General features: G+C 38.0%; 3 protein-coding genes across 4 annotated transcripts; 1 reads left to right on the top strand and 2 right to left on the bottom strand.

Moving 5' to 3' along the window:
* Positions 1–709: 709 nt before the first annotated feature.
* rcbtb1 (regulator of chromosome condensation (RCC1) and BTB (POZ) domain containing protein 1) lies at positions 710–10463 on the bottom strand. Of its 2 annotated transcripts, none has more exons than XM_077246286.1 (12): positions 10312–10463; positions 8830–9030; positions 8529–8679; positions 8198–8364; positions 6575–6733; positions 6299–6406; positions 5587–5729; positions 3918–4108; positions 3660–3786; positions 3408–3559; positions 2148–2278; positions 710–1905 (listed from the first exon to the last, which is right to left on the bottom strand). In XM_077246286.1, exons 2-12 carry the CDS (start codon positions 8953–8955, stop codon positions 1765–1767), a joined length of 1596 nt encoding a protein of 531 aa, XP_077102401.1. In that variant the 5' UTR covers positions 8956–9030; positions 10312–10463; the 3' UTR covers positions 710–1764. The 2 variants fall into 2 exon arrangements, with proteins under 2 accessions (XP_077102401.1, XP_077102402.1); XM_077246287.1 differs by having other exon boundaries at positions 6575–7655; positions 8046–8364; positions 10312–10429.
* A 3126-nt stretch (positions 10464–13589) lies between these two features.
* On the top strand, positions 13590–14651 carry arl11 (ADP-ribosylation factor-like 11). Its single transcript, XM_077246285.1, has one exon. The coding sequence runs from the start codon at positions 13733–13735 to the stop codon at positions 14261–14263; it is 531 nt and encodes a 176-aa protein (XP_077102400.1). The 5' UTR covers positions 13590–13732; the 3' UTR covers positions 14264–14651.
* Positions 14319–19470, bottom strand: ebpl (EBP like). Its single transcript, XM_077246284.1, has 4 exons — positions 19176–19470; positions 19022–19091; positions 17452–17590; positions 14319–17274 (listed from the first exon to the last, which is right to left on the bottom strand). Exons 1-4 carry the CDS (start codon positions 19353–19355, stop codon positions 17043–17045), a joined length of 621 nt encoding a protein of 206 aa, XP_077102399.1. The 5' UTR covers positions 19356–19470; the 3' UTR covers positions 14319–17042.
* Positions 19471–20668: the final 1198 nt, after the last annotated feature.

Raw genomic sequence — 20668 nt, 5'->3', positions numbered from 1 at the left:
TGTTACAGTGAAGTTATTGAATATTTTTCATAATATAAAATGTGCAAAAGCAGTGTACTATGACCAGAGGGTCACCATCGATGTGTAAGCTGAATTGGGTGGCAGTGGCACTACAGTTTGTAACATTGAAGTTAATGACTATTTTTGAATATGAGTTGATGCTGTAGTCGTTTTTTTGGTTATAACTTATATTGCACTTTGCAGATGGTCTCTTTGGACTTGTCTCTCAGCCGCTCAGTTCATTGAAGTTGGCAATATATTCACATAAGCTATTCGTTCAATTTTCTCGAGCTAAACGTTGTTAAAACACAAACGACACATATTTACAATCACAGTAACCTAGACAACGAGCTCCGTTGGGATCTCATTAATTCAGAAAAATTCATTAATTTTTTTTTATGAAAAATGATCTCATAATTCTGAGCTAATTAACTCAATTCAGAAAAACAGCAAATACATTTTATTTCAAGAAAAAATTCTCATAATTTTGAGATAATTAAGTCATTAATTCAGAAAAACAGAGCAAAAACATTTTTTTCATGAAAAATTCTCTCGTAATTCTGAGATAATTAACTCGTTAATTCAGAAAAACAGAGCAAAAACATTTTTTTCATGAAAAATTCTCTCGTAATTCTGAGATAATTAACTCGTTAATTCAGAAAAACAGAGTAGTGAATACATTTAAACATACAATAAAAAAACAAACAAATGCAACTTATAAGAAAAGCTTTATTTTACTTTAAAGGCTCAGGTTTTATAACTTACAAGAGAGACTGTGGCACACGTGATGCACAGATTAATTTACAAAACTAATGCAAAAACTGTACAGTATGTACATGTGAAAAACAAAAATACAGTTGGTTAATATGTAACAAACAAAATTACCACAGGCATAAGTATTATGTCATAAGTGTTTCACACCTATAACAAAAATTGATACAAAAAACCTCTAGTGATCCTATATGAGCAGCTCCTGTATAGGAAACTACTAGTGCAACTATGTATAATACTTTTTATATTTTTAGCAAATCTTAAACATCAGACTGGTTAAGTGCAACAGTCATTGTTGTAAATGCTGCTTCCGTAATTCACAGCACCAACAGTTTCTAAACTAAGCGATAGCACACCGTTTCCAATAGGTTAGACAAGAAAAACTATCCCCAGGTTTTAAGACTCAAATTAAGCAAAAAAATGTTTTATATATATTGGTCAAATAACATTTACACAAACATGAGTGAGTGTGCAATATCAATAAGGTCTGCTGACTGTAGGACAATATAATGCACATTTACAGGTCCCAGACAGTACAACACAATAAAAAAAATGAGCAAACTGTAATGCACTGCATCACAGCAAGAAACCAAAAACTAATTAGTGATCTCCATTCAATATTTTCTGTGAAAAAGTATAAGGTCTGTTTTTAAGTGGTGCATGTTTAAGTGGAATTATGCCTCTTATTGGCCCAAACTCACCCTGACATTATTATGCAAACACTATTCTCATCTGAGGCACTAGAATGTGTTACTAGTAGCAGGCAACACGTCTTTTCCAAAAAGTTGTGCAAAACCTAAATGTGTAATGGTTGTACATGAGAATGAGATAAACACAGACATTGACCATCATAAAAGAAAGAGTTTTTCTCGTGCTCAACAGAGGGCGCTGTGTCAGTGACCGTCTGCTGTAACAGCGCCCACTAGCTGTGAAGAGGACTGACTGCAGTAACAGATGGTGTGTGTGTGTGTGTGTGTGTGTGAGACGTCAGAGTCAGTTTTTGAAGGCTCCACAGTGGCTGGCTCTGCAGATAAACTCCTTCAGCATGTTGCCGTCGATCTGCCAGAACGCAGCTGTCTGCGTGACCTCAGTCAAGTGGTTCACACAGAATTTAAAACAGAACTCCTCTAGATCCTTCATATGAAAGAAAGCATGAATGTGTAATTATGAGGGACTGAACAAGCGAGCAAGAACAATCAATATCACCATCTCTGATTATCATTAGCTTACAGTATTGATGTTCTGTATTACCTTACGCAAATATTTTACTTTGATTAATTGCTAAAACTAGCAAACAAAGTGAGACCGAGAAGAGCTAATAGTTTAGTAAACCGGGTGCTCTAGTAAGCCAGGCCTCCAGGATGGTTTTGTTTTACCTCAGCATCATATCTGATGGCAGCAGACAGCAGAGAGAAGGCGTTCTCCACCGTGATGCCTCTCTTTATGATATGCTGGCACAACTTCTTCAGCCTGTTTTCACAGTATGAGGTTGCCAGATCCAGTAACCCTGTGACAGACAGCCAAATCCATTCATTTTTTTTAATGGCTACAACAAATGCTTTGACCTTTCTGAATTCTGCATTGTTTTATAACATGCATTGTGAATGTGCAAGTGTGAAATTCCAAATATTTTTGGTTGTTACAAATTGTGCATACAAAATATACAGAAGCATACAGTACTAGATTACTAATACTTAAGTTGGCATGAAACGGCGATAGTCTTTTCCTCACTATTGCGATATATAGCCGAGTGAAATGTCTTCAGGAATGACACAAGAGTAGGGCAGGACTGGATTCATCCTTCAGGAACTGATTGGATCGTAGAAATCCAATTGCTAAATGAATGCCAGTTAGCAGTCAGGGCATATGAATTTCAAAGAAATAATTTGCATGGACAAATCTTTTAGAATAAACACTGCTACATTCTGTAAAAAAAATAATGTAATTATCAATTTTGATTTAATGGTGACTAATATTTTATTATTTTTAATAATAAAGAACATAACCAGTAGTTATAATTATTATCGGTATTATTTAAAATTACATAATTATTTACAAAAACAATGTTAAAATAATAACTAATCATTTATGTATTATTGTTATTGTAAAAATCATTTTAAATAACACATCATTAGTTAATATGATAATTATTATGAACAATATAATAATCATTTACAACAACACATTAATAACAATAGTGCATAATTAGCAGTTATTATTATTAGCTAATTATTATTGATGTATTATTGTTATTGTAAACAATAATTATATTATAAAATAAAATACTACTGCTACTACTACTTTAATAATAATAATAATAATAATTACTACTACTACTACTACTACTACTACTACAAGAATCATTAATGTCATCATTAATTTACCGGATAATAAAATTCTAGTGATTTATATTCCAAAAAACAATAGTGTGAACGGAAAGTGGACTGCAACTTGCCAGCAAAAATGGACCAAAATGAGTTAAGTCCACAGTAAGGCCATGTTTTTTCCACCTGGTTTAGTTTTGCTCCATTTAAAGGGGTGTTAAAAAAATCCCCAAAAAGAGTGGTTATTGGTTTCTTTTACTCATCTATGAGTATTTCTCTGTAAACCAGGTGTGAAAATGGAGCAGAACCCACCGATGGCATCCTCAGGAGGAAGATCCACACTGTCAGTGTAGAGGAACTCCAGGAAAGAGCGGTACACTGGGTACGAGAACTGGTCGATCTCAATCACCTCCTTCATATCCTCATTCCAGTGTGACTGAAACATTGATCTGAAGTGCTCACACCTGAAATGAGTCCGAAATTAAAGGATTAAAGACGAGAAAGTGATCGTTAAGCTCTTGAATATACCAATTATTAGTCGTGACACTGAAGTGAGGTAATCACCTGATTTTGAGAACAGCTTTATGGACATGGATGTACTTCCCGTCGACGCTGAATTTGAGGTCAGAGGTCTCTGGATTGTCAAACTCTTTTTTAAGAGACTGGGCCACAGTCAGGAAATCATCATGCTCTGATAACAAATACAGCACAGTTATGTAACTGTTGTTTGAATCTTAATGCATTCATACTGATGTGCATCAAAACAAAGCAGCCAAAGTGAACTAAACATCAGAACAATAATGGATGCCGACACAAACTCACCCATGGCAAGCAGCCGCCACATGACAGAGGGTGTGGCGAAGCAGGCGAAGACGTCGTCCGTGCTGGTGAAGTGTGTGAGGTGTGGCAGCACGATGGGCTGTCCGCGGCACTGCCCCCACATGTACACCTGACCGCTCTGGGTCTTTGCGGCAGAGGTGTGTGTGGAGTGACAGGCGGCGATCTCCACAATCCTGGTGCAGGGAGGAGGCGGAGTCCAAAAGCAGGAAGCAATGGAGAAGGCCAACGTGGAGGAGAGCAGGGACACGAGGAAGGATACATGCAGGGGGACAGGGCACAAAGGGGAAAGAACCAAGAGAAGGGGGGGAGGGGCAGGGGGGCATCAGTCAGATTCTTACATCAGTTTTATTCTCCCAACATTAGAGATTACTGGGTTGTTAGTTCCATTATTATGCATATTCGGCAAAGTAATATTAGCAGAAATAACTGCAGGGACCCCACAGCGAGGGTACGAGAGAACTGCTCAACGTACTACACGCAAAACAGGATGACTTTCAGGAAGTTCCCAACAGACCAACAGGAAATCTCCCTGGGATGCAACAATTCAGTCCAACAATGGCACTGACTGAATGCAAATGTCAACATCATGCAGCTTTCACCAACACAAGCTCTTTACTGTGAGCTCTTTGGCCCAAGTCGACTTGAGTGAGTCATCTGCCGGAAACTAGTTATTTTAGTTTTAAAGGGCACCTATTATGGAATTTTGAAAATTACCTTTCATGTAGTGTGTAACATAGATCTAAGTGAATGAAAACATCCTGCAAAGTTTTAAATATGAAAGTTCACCGTATTCAAAGTTATTGTCTCTCAAAAGTAAGAGTCGACTCAGAGTCGCTGATATGAATCGATAGACGAACGATGCTTTTTCTCTATCTAGATGACGTTAACTTTTTCACTGCCCAGGGATGAGCATTTGAAGACTAAGTGTCTACAGTTCATATATACAACTATACCACACAAGTATAGGGCGAACCTTGTGCTGTGTTCGCGTTATTTTAATGACGATTGCTTTACAAACATAAATGCTTTCAAGTGTGGATTCGCGAGCCGCTTGATACTGAAGGAAGGTTCAGTACCAATTTTATTTAGATCAGCTTCCTCCTCCGAATCACAACCTGTATTATTAATAATTGTTGCTTTTATGTGTTTTGTAGCATGCTCAATTGTGTGTGTTGTGTAAGTTACGCTCAGCGCAGCTTCTAAGTCTCCAATTGTCAATTTTGTTTTGTGAAATGTTTGTCGTTGTTATTGGAGTTGTCATAAAGAATAGAGCAATACCTTGTAGTACAGCAGTGCTTTATCAATATGTTTATGCATCGTTTAAATGAGTTTATTTTTAACTTAATTTTAGTTGTATTCATTTAGTTATGTGCTTTTGCTTTTTGTGTTTTTTGCATACTATGGAAGTCCATTGGGTCCATCAACTGTCTGGTTACCAGCATTCTTCAAAATATCTTCTTTTGAGTTCAACAGAAGAAATAAATTCATACAGGTTTAGAACTACTTGAGGGCGAGTAAATAATGACAGAGTTATTTTCATTTTTGGGTGAACTATCCCTTTAAAAATAGCGATACTGTTTTGAGAGTCAGTGAGTGACCAAGTAGGTAGGTAATAATAATAAAACAAAGATTTATTCCCAAACTCCATTACCTTTCTTTCTCAGTCATGACCTGAACAGGGCTGAGCTGGTTGCTCTTGTTGCCGGTGCCAAGCTGGCCGTAAGTGTTTGCGCCCCATGCATACAGCAGGCCCTCATCAGTCAGTGCTAGAGAATGAGCGTAACCTGATGCAATCTGTTAAACAAGCACATATTTTACACCGACTTACATTTTTAAAAATGTGCACATCACATGGGTTGTGCAGAACAACAAAATGCTTGCTTTACTGTTGCCAATTCTTAGGAAAATCCAGTCAGATGTTTTTATGTTTTTGAAAGAAATCTCTTATGCTCACCAAGGCTGCATTTATGTGATCAAAAATACAGTAAAAAAACAAACAAGTAATATTGTGAAATAATATTACAAATTAATTATGAATTTTCAGCATCATTACTCCAGTCTTCAGTGTCACATGATCCTTCAGAAATCATTCTAATATGATGTTGTAGTGCTCAAGATATATTGATTATGATCAATGTTGAAAATAGAAAGTTTGAAGAACAGGAGTTTTTTTTCGAAAGATAAATCTTTTTTTTTAAAGATTATAAATGTCTTCACTAAAACTTTTGATCAAATGTATGCATCATTGTTCAATAAAAGTACTTATTTCATTTAAAAAAACTCTACTGTTCAAAGGTTTGAGTTTAGTAAGTTACATCGGTTGACAATCTGTTTAAGAAGATAGCAGATCTCCTGGTCCGTACCTGCAGCACACAGAGGCCTTGTAGTGCAATCAGGCGACACGGAGTCAGCTGGTTCCCATTGTTCCCCAACCCCAGCTGGCCATTACCATTGTAACCCCAGCCATAAACCTAAAACACCAACACACATTACACTACTAACAAGCCAGCAAGCGACACAGCTACAGTGAGATTGACACACATGCATACTAAATAGTAAATAATCAACTAAATGTTTTAAGCATCAGGTTGGGTCCTTACTAAAACAATGCGGTATGAATGGTTCATTTCATCCCTTACCTCTCCATTATCCGCCACAGCCATGGATGAAGTCTGTCCACAGGCTATACTAACCATCACTTTGTTCAGCAGGCAGTTGGACACCTTACGAGGTGTTGGCTGGTTGGCAGTGGACCCTGAACCCACCTGACCACAGTTGTTGTAGCCCCACGCAAACACCTAGGACGACTTATAATTAGCAGGGACATTAAGTTACAAATATTCATTCATAAAAACGCCGGCCTGGCTGTCTATGAACATGGCTGCCAATGTTTTTAAATGAGCCATACAAAATACAATTTCACTGTACATCTAGAAGATGTAATGACGCTAAATATATATTACTACAGACAAACACACACTGTTACACCCAAGCTGATCTTGGTAGTTCCACTGAGAACAAAAGCCCTCTCAGCTTACTGAAAAAAGTCACATGCGCCTCATTATAGCGAGCACGACGAGGCTAAGCGGCTAACTCTACTTGCTAAACAGATGGGGGGAGAGAGGAGGGTTTTGTCAAACCTAAATCCATCTAATACCCGTTAATATGTAACCTACATTTTTAACTCACTGCTGGAGTGTTTCTAAAGAGACTGATAAAAGGGAAATTGTTATATCCAAAATAAACAGGAAGGATTTTGCTTGGATTATGGGATTAGCATGTGACACAGAGCAAAGTTAAGATATTCCTATATTCTGAAACTAATTTAGTCAATGCTACTAGATTCGCAGCATGCCACCAGTTTAACCCTAATTATTCAACATGGCTGTGCTTCAATAAGTTGGGCAGTAAATCTGGGCATTTCATGTCTATAATGATTTTAAACATTACATTTTATTTACTGGTATTCCACATTATTCTAAATGAGTTGGTGCAACTTACAGTTAGGTGCTACTTATTTTCCAGAAAGCACGGTAGATAAACTTGTCAACCAACATATACTCATCTTGTGTCACGGATGACTGACTAATGGATATTAGGTTAAATCTGCCGTCTCTTATGGATAGAAACCCCATTTCTGACACATAAAAATTGATGATTTACCAAAGCATTATTTGACATAAAAAGTAATAATTATGATTACTTGTAAATTATGAGATCCTATGTCATAATTATGGAACAAAAACTTGCAATTGAGATAAAAAGTCTTACTTATGAGATAAGTCACAATTATGGCATGTTGAAATTATGAGAAGTTATTAAGATAAAGAAGTTAAAATTATAAGATAAATTCAATTAAGACAAAAAGTCATAAGTATGATATAAAAATTCATAATTAAAACAAACAAAAAAAACACTTTTTATCTCATAATTGACTTAGCTGCTCAATTTCGACCTGTAATGTCATACTTATGATTTTTTATTATTTTGACTTTTTATCTTATAATTTAGACACTTTATCAAATAACTGCAATGTTTTATGTCAAAATCTTTTACTTTTCTCTCAGAATTATGACTTAGTATCTCATAATTTAAAATTATGTCAAATACTACTTTGGTAAATCTTTAATCACTTATCTCAATTTCCACTTTTGATGTCATTATGATTTAAGAAAGCACTTTTTTTCCATATGTGGCAGAAATGGGCTTCCATACTCCTGCAATTCCCAAGCCTTCTCGCAAAAACAGTTCCCAAGCCTCACCTCACCCTCATGGGTCAGAGCCAAAGAGTGGTGAGAACCACAGGCCACCTCTGTCACCCTCTTGTTCTGCAGGTTAGCAGACACCAGAACGGGAGACACACCTTGATTGGTCGTCCCATTGCCCAACTGACTGTAACCGTTATGCCCCCATGCATACAACTCCCCCTCTGTAAGGAGACAAAAGGACTTTGAATAAGACAAAAGTGTAAAATACATACCCATTATTGTGTTACTTGACAACTTTATTTAGAGACAAGCAAGTAACTTACCATTACGCCTTCACTATAACTAGATTTAGATATCGAACAGAAGAATTTACACTTGTACTCACCGTCTGTGGCCAGCAGAACATGAGGACCACTGCCATAGCTCAAACTGACCAGCTTCTTTCCACTCAGACAGTCCAGCTTTTTAGGAACAATGGTGCTCTGACTGTCTCCAGTGCCCAGACAGTTACTGCAGTTCACACCTAACACATACACCTGTGCCAGGACATTCAGATTAGTTTTCATATACAGGTACAGAACCCTTTTGTGAACCTTTATACCATTACTACAAACTAGTGAAACGGGTCATGTAAGCTTACACCACCAAGACCCACACAGATACTATCGGTTTCTTCATCAGCTTACTTCGTCATTGTGGGTGATGTAGATGGCCTCATTAGCAGCTACTCCAAAGATGCATGCCTGTCGAATGGAGGCGAGCTCCTGTGCACTCAAGAGGGTGAAGAGAGGCCACTTACTCACATCCACCATGGCCAAGTGCAGGGGACAGGCTTTTGAGACGAGAAGACACCTGAAGATACCCGGCAGCTGTGCGTGCCTTTGAAACTGGACACACATGCTAAATGTCAGGGATTCGTAGGGATATAACTGCACTGGCATTACTGCATCAGAACTAACTTTGAGTTGAATGATGACATTACTGTCTTCTAGAGAGCTACTTTTTAGCTGAATCAACATGGTTTAATAATTGCTGAATTTTGCAACATCAACAATGTTAGTGAATCAAACGTGAACTGAATCAAGCTGAATAATGATACTATTGTCTTCTGTAAAGCTGCTTATAGCTGAATTAAACTAATTCCATAATTGATGAACTTAACAGTTATTGACCTGAACTGAATCAAAAATGAACTGACTTGAACTGAATAATGACACAGCAAAATGTTAATTTGTCTCCGGTTTGATGAAGTCTGCATCATTGATTCTGTTATTTATTACTGTAAAGCTGCTTTGAAACAATCTGTATTGTAGGTTATAAGGTGCTATATAATAAAGGTGAGTTGACTTAGAGAAGTGTTTGTATATTAAAATCCACACCTTAATCACATTTCAGTTTTTAGTTGCACTTAAATAGTTCTGTAATATATGGATTTTTTAACAGTAATAATATTTCATGTAATATCTTAGAATTATTTTTAAAAATACAGAAGTATTTCAAAAGTATAGACTTGAGTTTATAGTTCCAGATAAGGTATAACATGTTACACTCCAGAATCATGTTTTGTTGCTCAATTGCAATGAAATATTTTCTCCATAACGTTACAGTTTTTGCAAGTCATCCTCCCTGGATCAACCTGAAGTTAATTGCCTTAACAAGGATGACAGCTTCCCACTGCACTAGTAGTCGTTGTGGTGTTACAGTGGTAAACGGCAGTCTTTACACACTTACACAATTTAACTTAAGCAAGTACAAAAAGGCTTTTGTGTGTGATACAGTACAGAACTGATGGTTCATAAAGCTTATTTGCCAGTTGCTTTGTCACTGAAACACTTCGGTACAGTCGTTTATAACGACGAAACAGCTGCAAAACTCACTGTTTGCTAACGTTACAGCTTTCATTGTCACTTTTACAGCTGATGAGGGATCAGTCACTACCTTGTGGCAAATTGCATTAAAACAAAACAAACAGCACTATATGCCTGTGTTTAATGTCCATGTGAAAGGAATCGCTAAATCAGCAGTGTTGGTTTAAACGTATCTTCTTGCAGGCTCGCGTTACTAAAGCTCGGTTAGCCTGACAGCTACGGCATCGCTCCATCAGGACATGAGGTGGATTCAGGCTACAGAAAAAAAGGTTATCATCAAGTCAACGCAGTAAAACCTACCTAATTTCTACAGGACGTGGAGACCATGTAATTAGCGAGTTGACCAGTCCAGTACCTCTAGAAATGCTCTCAGGCTGCAGCGGCAGCAGAATATGCCCTCGGAAGCGCGGAAACAAACGTACTTTTTTCCCGATCACTGTTGCTACGGATGCGTGAACGACGGCTCAACTGTCCAATCACAGAATTCTTGTAAATCACTCCTACTCCACTGATTGGCTAGGAAGAGTAGGCAGGAAATAAAGTGGAATAAGGATTAAAGGGGTGGTATAATACCCTTTTCACACGAGACAAAATATGTCTTAGATGTCCCCAGAGTGTGTATGTTAAGTTTTAGCTCAAAATACCCCACAGATATTTTTATATAGCATGTTAAAATTGTCAATTTTTAAGGGTGAGCAAAAACGCACCGTTTTGTGTGTTCCTTTAAATGCAAATGAGCTGCCGCTGTCGTCACAGAGGGTGGAGCTTCAACAGCTTGTGTCATTTTATCTGACACAGACAGACATGCACTGAAAATTTCAAAAACTTTTAGCTTTGTATGTATAAACCAGACAGAGTCAGATGATGTCAACTCAGGGATGGAGAGACTCAAGAAGTGACAACATGTAGAATGCAGCAGGAAATTTCTGATTGGTTAGTTGATGAATTTATGTAGCTGATGTGGTTATCTTCTAGTCATTAGGCTTGTTTGAGATGCGCCTTGCCTCGCCTTGAATATAGGCGAGAGTAGGCGGCTGTAGTGAGGGGAGGAGTGAAAAAAGCGCAGGCAAGCCGGACAGTTCTCGCTTCTCGATCAATGATGGATATCGCGGGATTCACGCTCGTGCACAGTGTTGCTAATAAACTGGATGTAATTTAAGTTCTGTTGCTTTTATATGAAAATAAATATAATGAACAAGACACCCAAAGTACTTATTTAATTCCATTCCAAATAAGTGTTTATCAATCATTTTTTCTTTAATATAGACATAGGCTATGTGTTTTTATATATATGAAGAGTTCAGATGCAAAAGCCTCTAAGTGCCATCTGAAATTTTCTTCTACAATGATCATTTTTATCAAGCTCGTATATTTACGTTCAGTAATTTCACTTAAATGACAATTAACAGGTAATTTTCATTGACATTTAATTGAAATTAATGAACTAAAATATACGAGCTTGATAAAAATGATCATTCTAGAAGAAATTTTCAGATGGCACTTAGAGGCTTTTGCATCTGAACTCTTCATAGCCTATATATAATAAAATGACATTGCGTAACCCATAGAGATCGCACTGTCCGAGAGTTTGGGAATATTCACACATAACATCTATATGGGTATACACATAAAACATGATATCCGAGTTTTAAAATCAAACTTTTTAAAAGAGAACAATACATCAGCGCAGTCGTTGGAGAGCAACTGCAGAATCTGACAGATGCGCCTAGCGCTCACGAGAGCCATATTGACACACGTCAGCATGACATCAGAGCAAGGCGGACCGCACTCGGACACATTTCTAACCAGCATGCATTGCGCGCTGATCACCGGTGATCGGTTCTGCACAGATTTTGCTCATCTCAAACAAGCCTATTGATTAGCATATTCTGTCTTGATACTAGGCTTGTTTGAGATGAGCAAAATCTGCGCAGAACCGATCACCGGTGATCAGCGCGTAATGCATGCCGGTTAGAAATAGGCTTGTTCGACTTGAACCGGCGCTGCACAGACCGATCGGTTGATGACATCAAAGTACCGCGAGAGCGATTCAAAACCATAAGGAGCCATCTGCTCTCTAATCGCTCTCGCGGTACTTTGATATCATCAACCGATCGGTCTGTGCAGCGCCGGTTCAAGTCGAACAAGCCTAATGTGTCCGAGTGAGGTCCGCCTTGCTCTGATGTCATGCTGACGTGTGTCAAAAAGCTCTCGCGAGCGCAAGGCGCACGTGTCGGATTCTGCAGTCGCGCGCAGTTGCTCTCCACCGACTGCGCTGATCAAAAGCATGATGGGAAACGACTTGCTGACGACACAGCTTAATGTTGATTGGTTTAAACAACCGTGATGTATTGTTCTCTTTTAAAATGTTTGATTTTAAAACTCGGATATCATGTTTTGTGTGTATATGTGTGAATATTCCCAAACTCTCGGACAGTGCGATCTCTATGGGTTATGCAATGTCATTTTATTATAAAAACAAAAAAACACATAGCCTATGTCTGTATTAAAGAAAAAATGATTGATAAACACTTATTTGGAATGGATTTAAATAATAAGTACTTTGGGTGTCTTGTTCATTATATTTATTTTCATATAAAAGCAACAGAACTTAAATTACATCCAGTTTATTAGCAAGACTGTGCACGAGCGTGAATCCGTGAATCCCGCGATATCCATCATTGATCTCGCAGGTGTCAGATCCACTGCGAGAAGCGAGAACTGTCCGGCTTGCCTGCGCTTTTTTCACTCCTCCTCTCACTGCAGCCGCCTACTCTCGACTACATTTCAGGCGAGGCAAGGCGCATCTCAAACAAGCCTAATGTATCAATCGTGTTCAGGAGGCGGGGTTTATGTAAATTATAGAGTTGGTGATGTCACTAACCCGGGAGGAATGTCGTGTAGTCCCTACCAGCCATTTGTTGTAGTCCTTAAAGCAATTTCTCTAAAAGCAAAAGTCTGATGAGGGAGACATACAAAATGTGCAGTGGCGAGGGGTCCCCAGGACAGGTTTGAGAATCACTGCTCTAGAGCAGTGGTTCCCAAACTTGTCCTGAAGGACCACCAACACTGCACGTTTTCTTTGTCTCCCCAATCAAACACACCTGATTCAACTCATCAGCTCATTAACCCATGTGATTTTGAGCTAATGTGTTGAATCAGGTGTTTTTGATTAGGGAGACAAAGAAAACGCGCAGTGTTGGGGGGAGCGAGGACAGGGTTTGGAACAACTGGTCAGAGACTGCAATCTTAAGCCTCCTTCTCACACCGGAGACCAGGGTTCAAGGCCCGCACAGATCGAAGTGAGTAGGACCTAAGGGGTTACATGTGTATGTATTTTTAGAGAGAGAGAATAAACTTTTTAGTTTAAGAATAGACCTTTCCCTGCCCATTCATTCATTGAATGATGTTCGCTACGCTTGAATGTACAGTCATATTTACAGTACAGTTTAGTTTCTGGCATTCCCGAGCAGGTTGGCCCGTATGTGAAGTTGACAAACCTGTTAAAAAATCTAGACCAACTCGTCTGGCAGTATCACACGCTCAGTCCTGAGCTATAATTTTGCCTGCATACAGTAGTTCACAGTGTCGCTTCTACTTTGCATACGATATCACAGGAAAACAGAAGTAGAAGAGAGAAAACGAGGATCCTGGTGCCAGATGCCATTTCGAAGGTACCGAGATAAGCAAGTTTAAACAGGAACGGGTCTTTCAAACCAGGATGGGTGCCTTTAAGTCTAAACAGTTTAAAAAGACTCCTCAGGTTCTACTCATGGGTCTGGATTCAGCTGGAAAATCCACTTTGTTGTACAGACAGCAGCTGGGAGTGATGATGGACACTTCTCCTACCGTGGGCTTTAATGTTGCAACTGTAGAGGTGGACAAGAAGACCTCACTGACCGTGTGGGATGTTGGGGGACAGGGCACTATGAGGCCCAATTGGAGATACTACCTGGAGGGATGTAAAGTACTGGTGTTTGTGGTGGACAGCAGTGATCGTGTAAGGATGGGAGAAGCAAAGAAAGCCCTGAAGAAGGTTCTGAGTGATGAGCATTTGAAAGGAGTTCCCCTGATGGTGCTGGCCAACAAAAAAGATCTGCCAAACTCTATGACTATTAGAGAGGTGTCTACATTGCTGGAACTGGATAATTACACAGATCGGGTTTGGGAGATCCAAGCTTGCAGCGCCATGAAGGGACTAGGTCTCCAACAAGCCTTTCTCTCTATAGCTAAACTACTACATAAAGCGTAAGGAAGGTACTATCTCACTATTTAGGGAATACAAAGAATGCAGTTCAAACTTATAGTATCTTTACAGTCTCCTTTTATTTAATTGGAACCTCGGAACGCAAAGTGAAGAGGTTTGATCATGGTACTATCATACAAAAACTACACAAAGAATGGAAAGGAGGAAAAATGACTGATTTAACAATGTATTTGTTCACGGTTTTTGTATATCCTGTAAATATAATGTTTTTGTTTTTTACTTGTCTTCATGTTCTGCACTGCATCTATTATATATAAATATGTGTAATTTAATGTCCTGTCTCCTGTAGTGCAGATTGTCAACAAAAGTGATTGATGACAATCCTGTGATACTGTACATAATTTTGAAATAATTAAAACTTGAGCACAATTCATAGAAACGAGGTGCTTTTTAAATGCAATTTCATTCCAAAAAGGGGAACCCTTTACAAAAATGTCCAATTACTTAACATTAGTTAATGCATTAACTAACATTAACTACAATAAGCACTGTATTTGTTACAGTATTTTTTTAAACTTTTGTTTACACTTGTTAATAAAAAAAAACATTGTTAGTTCATGCCAACTCAATTAAATATTAACAGGTACAACATTTGATTTTATGAATGTTTTAGTAAATGTTTAATAAACATTAAATCAGATTAATAAATGTTAGGCATGTTCAGACAAGTTAACTGATGTAGTATGTATAAAACAATTAAATTGCATTATTATTTACACATGAAGCTGTAGTGAAATTGCAATGCCTAAATTGTGTAGCAAGTTAGAATCTGAAATTACAATGATGAAGCGATTCCTTAAACTTAATTCTTGGTCAGACCTGCACATAACTGACTATGACCAAAATACAGCAGGAACATAATTATGCTGTCATAACGTTGCAAGAAAAACCGCCAACTCAATACCACAGTCTGTGTAAAAAGAAACATGATTCATTCTTATATTAATGAGAAGCAAACAAGTGTGATGAAGCAAACTGACATAACTTTTTATAGGATTAGGAATCAATTTGTGGTTTCTATCATACTGGATAAGGTAGTTTGGTAAGGAGTATTAGCAGGGAAACATGGCCCTAAAAAGGTGTAGAAGAGCTACTGCGACAAGAAATTCAGTGTTAGCTGTCAGACAGGAATGCAGATAGTACAAGAAAAAGTATGTTGCTATGAGTCAGTAGTTTGTGTGAACTTCCTTTGTGTCTTTACCACTGCAATTATGCAAAGATAACGAGCGTTCCTCAGTGTACCCAATACATGTGTATAATACTTCAACTGCATCACACCCAGTCCCTACATCTCATTCTATTGAGTTTAAGAAGCTGATATCTGAAATAATAAATGTATCTAAAAGCAGCAATTATCAGGGCCAAGCACAAATAACACAATAAGTCATGCCAACATGGCTGGGAGCATCAGACCAACTCCAACTACGAGCAATTAAAGACATTTTAAGATGATTTTAGGCAAAATGGCAAAAAAATAATCAAAGACAGACACCAATAATGTGATTTTTGGTTTATCACTTTTGACCAACAGGTGACACTGACAAAATGAATGTACTGTGGACAGAGTGAGGTGACAATGTCACATGCAAAGTTTGGTGTCAATATGCAAAAGCTTTGCATAGATATAGCCTAAGAGTAGTTTTGCCATCATGCCATCAACTTTGTTGATGCGTTAAACAAAAACGGTTTCGTCTATCGACATGAAATCCATAACTTTTTCACAGTAAAGATGATCTGACTTGAATTTGGGGAAAATCGGATAAATGGTCTAGGAGGAGTTCAAAAAAGTAAGTTTTTAAAGAAAATCAAAGTGGTTGACAGGATGTTTGGCTGACAATGGCAAGATTGGTATCTATGTTCTCAGCATGACCCAAGGGATCCATTCAGACCAGTTTCATAACAATAATCAAATTTATTCAAAAGTTATTATCCTTTTTGGAAATGTCATTGTATCTTTTGACCACAAGGTGCCGCTGACCAGAAACTTTTTGAGTACTGTCAATGGTATGGTATGGCATGGTACTTAAGACATATACCGAGTTTCGTAGCGATGCGCCAATGCGTTCGTAAAATATAGAATTTTACGACAAAATTCAAGATGGCCGATATGGAAAAAATGGGTACCATATGACTCGACATGCTGCTCCGAATCCAAGGAGAACTTTCGTGAATTTTGGGCACACCGTTCAGAAGTTATTAGCAAAAAAAGCAATTTTTGTATCTCCTGATCACTAGGTGGCACTGCACCAAAACTGTGCAGGTAGCTTCAGGTCATGATTGTCATAACACTCCAAGTTTGGTCAGAATAAGCTAAAGTGTCATGATAATTTTTCCAGGCACTTCGCCGAATTTGTTGGTGCACTATTCAAGAACCGTTTCACAGATCAACTTGAATTCCATAACTTTTTGTTGGCATTGTCTGAAGATGATCTGGATACATTTGTAAAAAGCAACAGCCTAGGAGGAGGAAAAGTAGGCTTTTCGGAAAAATGTTCATGATGGAAAATACGTCATAGGGTGCAATCGAATCGTCTTGAGATTCCAAATTTGCTATGTTGACAGTTCAGACTGTCCTCTATCTGTGTGGCAAATTTCATAACTTTCCCACAAGCGTTTCTATGGGCTGCCATAGACTTCCAGAGCAGAAGAAAAGGAAGAAGAATAAGAACATTAAAGATTACAATAGGTGCCCAGCTACGCACCATCGGTGCTTGGCCCCTAATAATTATATGGTTATTTACAAATTATCAGGCTTGCTCTGATTTTATCTGTTCTTCTTCTTTGGATACTGATGCATTCTTCTTAAATCCCTCCATGACTGCCAGAGGAGGAGTCCAGGCACCAGCACCCAGATCCCATTGAAGAACACCAGGTAGACCCACAGGTACAGCCAGTTGCTGGTGTTCAGGTTAGGGCTTCCGATTATCCAATCTGGACAGAAGGTCATCCAGCCCCCATACAACTCACACACACACAGTGTGATCTGAACAAAGTGCCTGGTTAAAAAAAAAAAAGATTTTTATATATATAAAATCAAATTGATATTTTGAGTTTAAAAATAGGTTATTAATTTAAGACAAAACATTGCACGATCACAATTAGGTAAATTCTTATTTAGACTTAATGCATCTCATATGGATTGGATTTACATTAAAACAAATGAGTGCACTTACCTGTAGTGTTTGTCTTTAATGATGGCATAGACCAGAAGCAGGGCCAAAGAACCATCTAAAACCACTGTCAGAAGTTCTAGAGATACTATTGTCGGGTCTGAGTATAACCAGCGCTCATCTGCCTTGCCATATTCTTTCCCTGTTGAGTATTTTAAAGGGTTAGTTCACCCAAAAATGAAAATTCTGTCGGTAATTACTCACCCTCATGTTGTTCCGACCCCGTGTTCATCGTCGGAACACAAATTAAGAGATTTTTGATGAAATAATAGAGCTGTCTCACTCCTTCTTAGGCTGCTTGGTAATTGCATCCGTGAGGGCCTCTGAGTGAGTTCACGAAAGCGCCACGCCGCATATGAGAGAACTGAGAAGATGGGTCTCGATGTAGTTTAAAATGGTTCTAAAGTGTGTATTTCCTGGATGTCCGAATTGTGAGAAATCAATGAGAAAAAGTGCCTTACCAATGCAGCAAAATGAATGGCTTACCTTTCACACTTTCCCATCAAATGATCGTGAGCGGCATCTTCTCAGTTCTCGCGCATGCGTCGTGGCTCTCGTGAACTCACGTCAGAGGCTCACACAGAAGAAAATGAATAGTTGAAATAAAGTTGTAATTTTTGTTTGTTTGTGCGCACAAAAAGTATTCTTGTAGCTTGATAAACTTAAGGTTGAGCCACTGTAGTCACTTGGACATTTTTAACGATGTCTTTAATAACTTTTCAAGGCCGGCAAGTTTCAATCCCTGAAGAAGCCTATGGAGGAGTGATCCAGCTCTCAGATTTAATCAAAAATATCTTAATTTGTGTTCCGAAGATGAACGAAGGTCTTACGGGGTTGGAACAACTTGAGGGTGAGTAAATACTGACAGAATTTTAATTTTTGGGTGAACTATCCCTTTAAACAGTAACATGCATTACATTCATAAGACAATGCAAAGTAGAAGTTACATTTCCATGGTTAATAGACAAAATTATGGAACTCCATTCAAGAAAAATAAATGGCATCAGGAAAACATTCTGAAACTATTTGACAGTAAAAAACAGAAAAATTACGTGAGCGTATACTTAATTTTTAACCTAGTTATAAAATCATTTAAAGGAATAGAGCAACCCAAAATAAATATTGCCATTTAGTGTCTCAATACTTAACAAGACACAAACTATTGCTTAGTTCTGAAACATTAAGCACAAAGTAGAAAAATTATGGTGCCTTTTTTTGTCCTTTTAGAGCACCACATCTCTTTTGTGGTGGGGAATGATTCCAGTGCGAGAACTATTTTTAAATTAAAGTCAAAATAGTTTAAATTCAAATATTCTCTGAATTGATTTATTTTATAGAATCTCTTATGTTCAGTCAGTGAATGAATGGACTGTGAACATTGCACTAATGTTGATAAACATAATTCAACAAACACCACTAGATGTCGTACTACTCGATATTCGTCTAAAATCAAATCTTCTTCCACCTGACTAAACCTAAGTCAACGACTCTACACCTGAGCAAACCGTTTAATCAGCGCGAATCACCTGCTATTTTCCTTTAGGTGATGAGTGTTGAAACACAGCATACTCACATAATTCTGCCAACAGATTGTCAGAATTTGCTACATTTCCAACAAGTGACATGTAGACGAAGGGTCCCTCCTGCACGGTGAAACAGACAAGAGGCGAGCAGGCAGTTACAGGCAGGTATAACGAAAGCGTTCTTGTATGCACCTTTATACTTACCAGAGTAAAATGAACTATTGCGTCGTAAAATAACCACACGAGGACCCACCGATCAACAGCTGAACATTTATTCCCCCATTTTTGCGCGAAAGCAAATCCGACAGCAAATTGAGCCACACACGCGAGTAGAGAATAAACCGTTACTTTAGTGAAAAGTACGGGTTCAACGGCTTCTGCCATTATATACACTTGACTTGCCTAACGTTATACAGTAAGACTCGGGTCAGACTCAGTGTACCTTTGGATAAGTTCCCAGTGGTTGAATGACATCTCCAGACTCCGCCCATCGTTCTAACGGTGGAGCTTTACAGCCATAGGCTCGCGCAGAACTCGCTCCACGTCCACGTCACCGAACAGAACATGTTTTGGCGCCAATTCATCATGTTTTATTTCACCAAGTAATCTTTTCGCCATTACTTATAAATTATATTCAACGCCATATATATATATATATATATATATATATATATATATATATATATATATATATATATATATATATATATAGCCACAAATCGTACAAATACTTGTAAAATATTCCACTTACAACAGCTGGAACAGCATGAAAATGTCTAAACAGTCATGGAGTCAGTTTGTTGGCCAACGCAGAATTTGAAATAGCCATGAATGCCATTTGGAATATCACATGGACACATTTTCAACTTATGATTAAAATTACACATTTTGTTCTACAATTTAAATATACATTTTTAACTTTTACAAAAAATAGGTTGGGAGCAAGTTGCTCCATAAGGACTACAATGCTTGTCTGATCCATCATGGGTATAAACTATCATTCTTGTGGTAATTGTAGTTCTTAAGTAGCAATATGTTAGAAACTTACATATTTCACATCACCAATGTAATAATTTACCCTATAATGGATTTCCGCATGGTGCGGACACAGGTGACTGGTGTGATTCTCATTTAGCACCAATCTCTCCCTAAAACTCATGATAAATAACCCTGAGCTATTGCACATTAGAAAGAGAGAAAGCGAATCATGAATAGAAAAACAAATTAAATGCACAGAACAGGGACAAGAAGGAAAGGTAGCTAACGGGTAAAAGAGAAGAGACACAAAAGCATCAAAAGGTCAATCATAAGAGAGCAATAAAAAGGATGGCTAACAGCAAGTTTATTTTGGTTAGGTTCATTGATACATAAGCACGTCCTGAGGGAGTGATGAGTGAAAGATGTGTTGCCATAGAAAGGTGGGTGGGTAGGTGGGTTTTATGTTGAAGGGTTTAGAATTGTGATCCATATGAAAAGAATGAAAAGGGAGCAGAATGCAAGTTAGGGGATCAATTACAAGTCAGCCAGCAGACTAGGAGAATTTAATTAGAGTTATACTCTACTCCAGAGAACATCTCATCGTAAAGTCCAGAGATAGGCAGATATAACACCCAAAATACCCCATATTATAAGCAGCTCCAATGCAACGTGGTAGGCATTATGAACCTTTTTTAGTTGCTTTGAAATGAAAAACAAAA

Source organism: Siphateles boraxobius, unplaced genomic scaffold (genome assembly GCF_051911475.1).
Source record: "Siphateles boraxobius isolate OS27281-9 unplaced genomic scaffold, OSU_SipBor_1 29, whole genome shotgun sequence".
Taxonomy (NCBI): Eukaryota; Metazoa; Chordata; class Actinopteri; order Cypriniformes; family Leuciscidae; genus Siphateles; species Siphateles boraxobius.
Note: the sequence above shows the minus strand (reverse complement) of the source record. Positions and strands in the feature narration are given on the sequence as shown.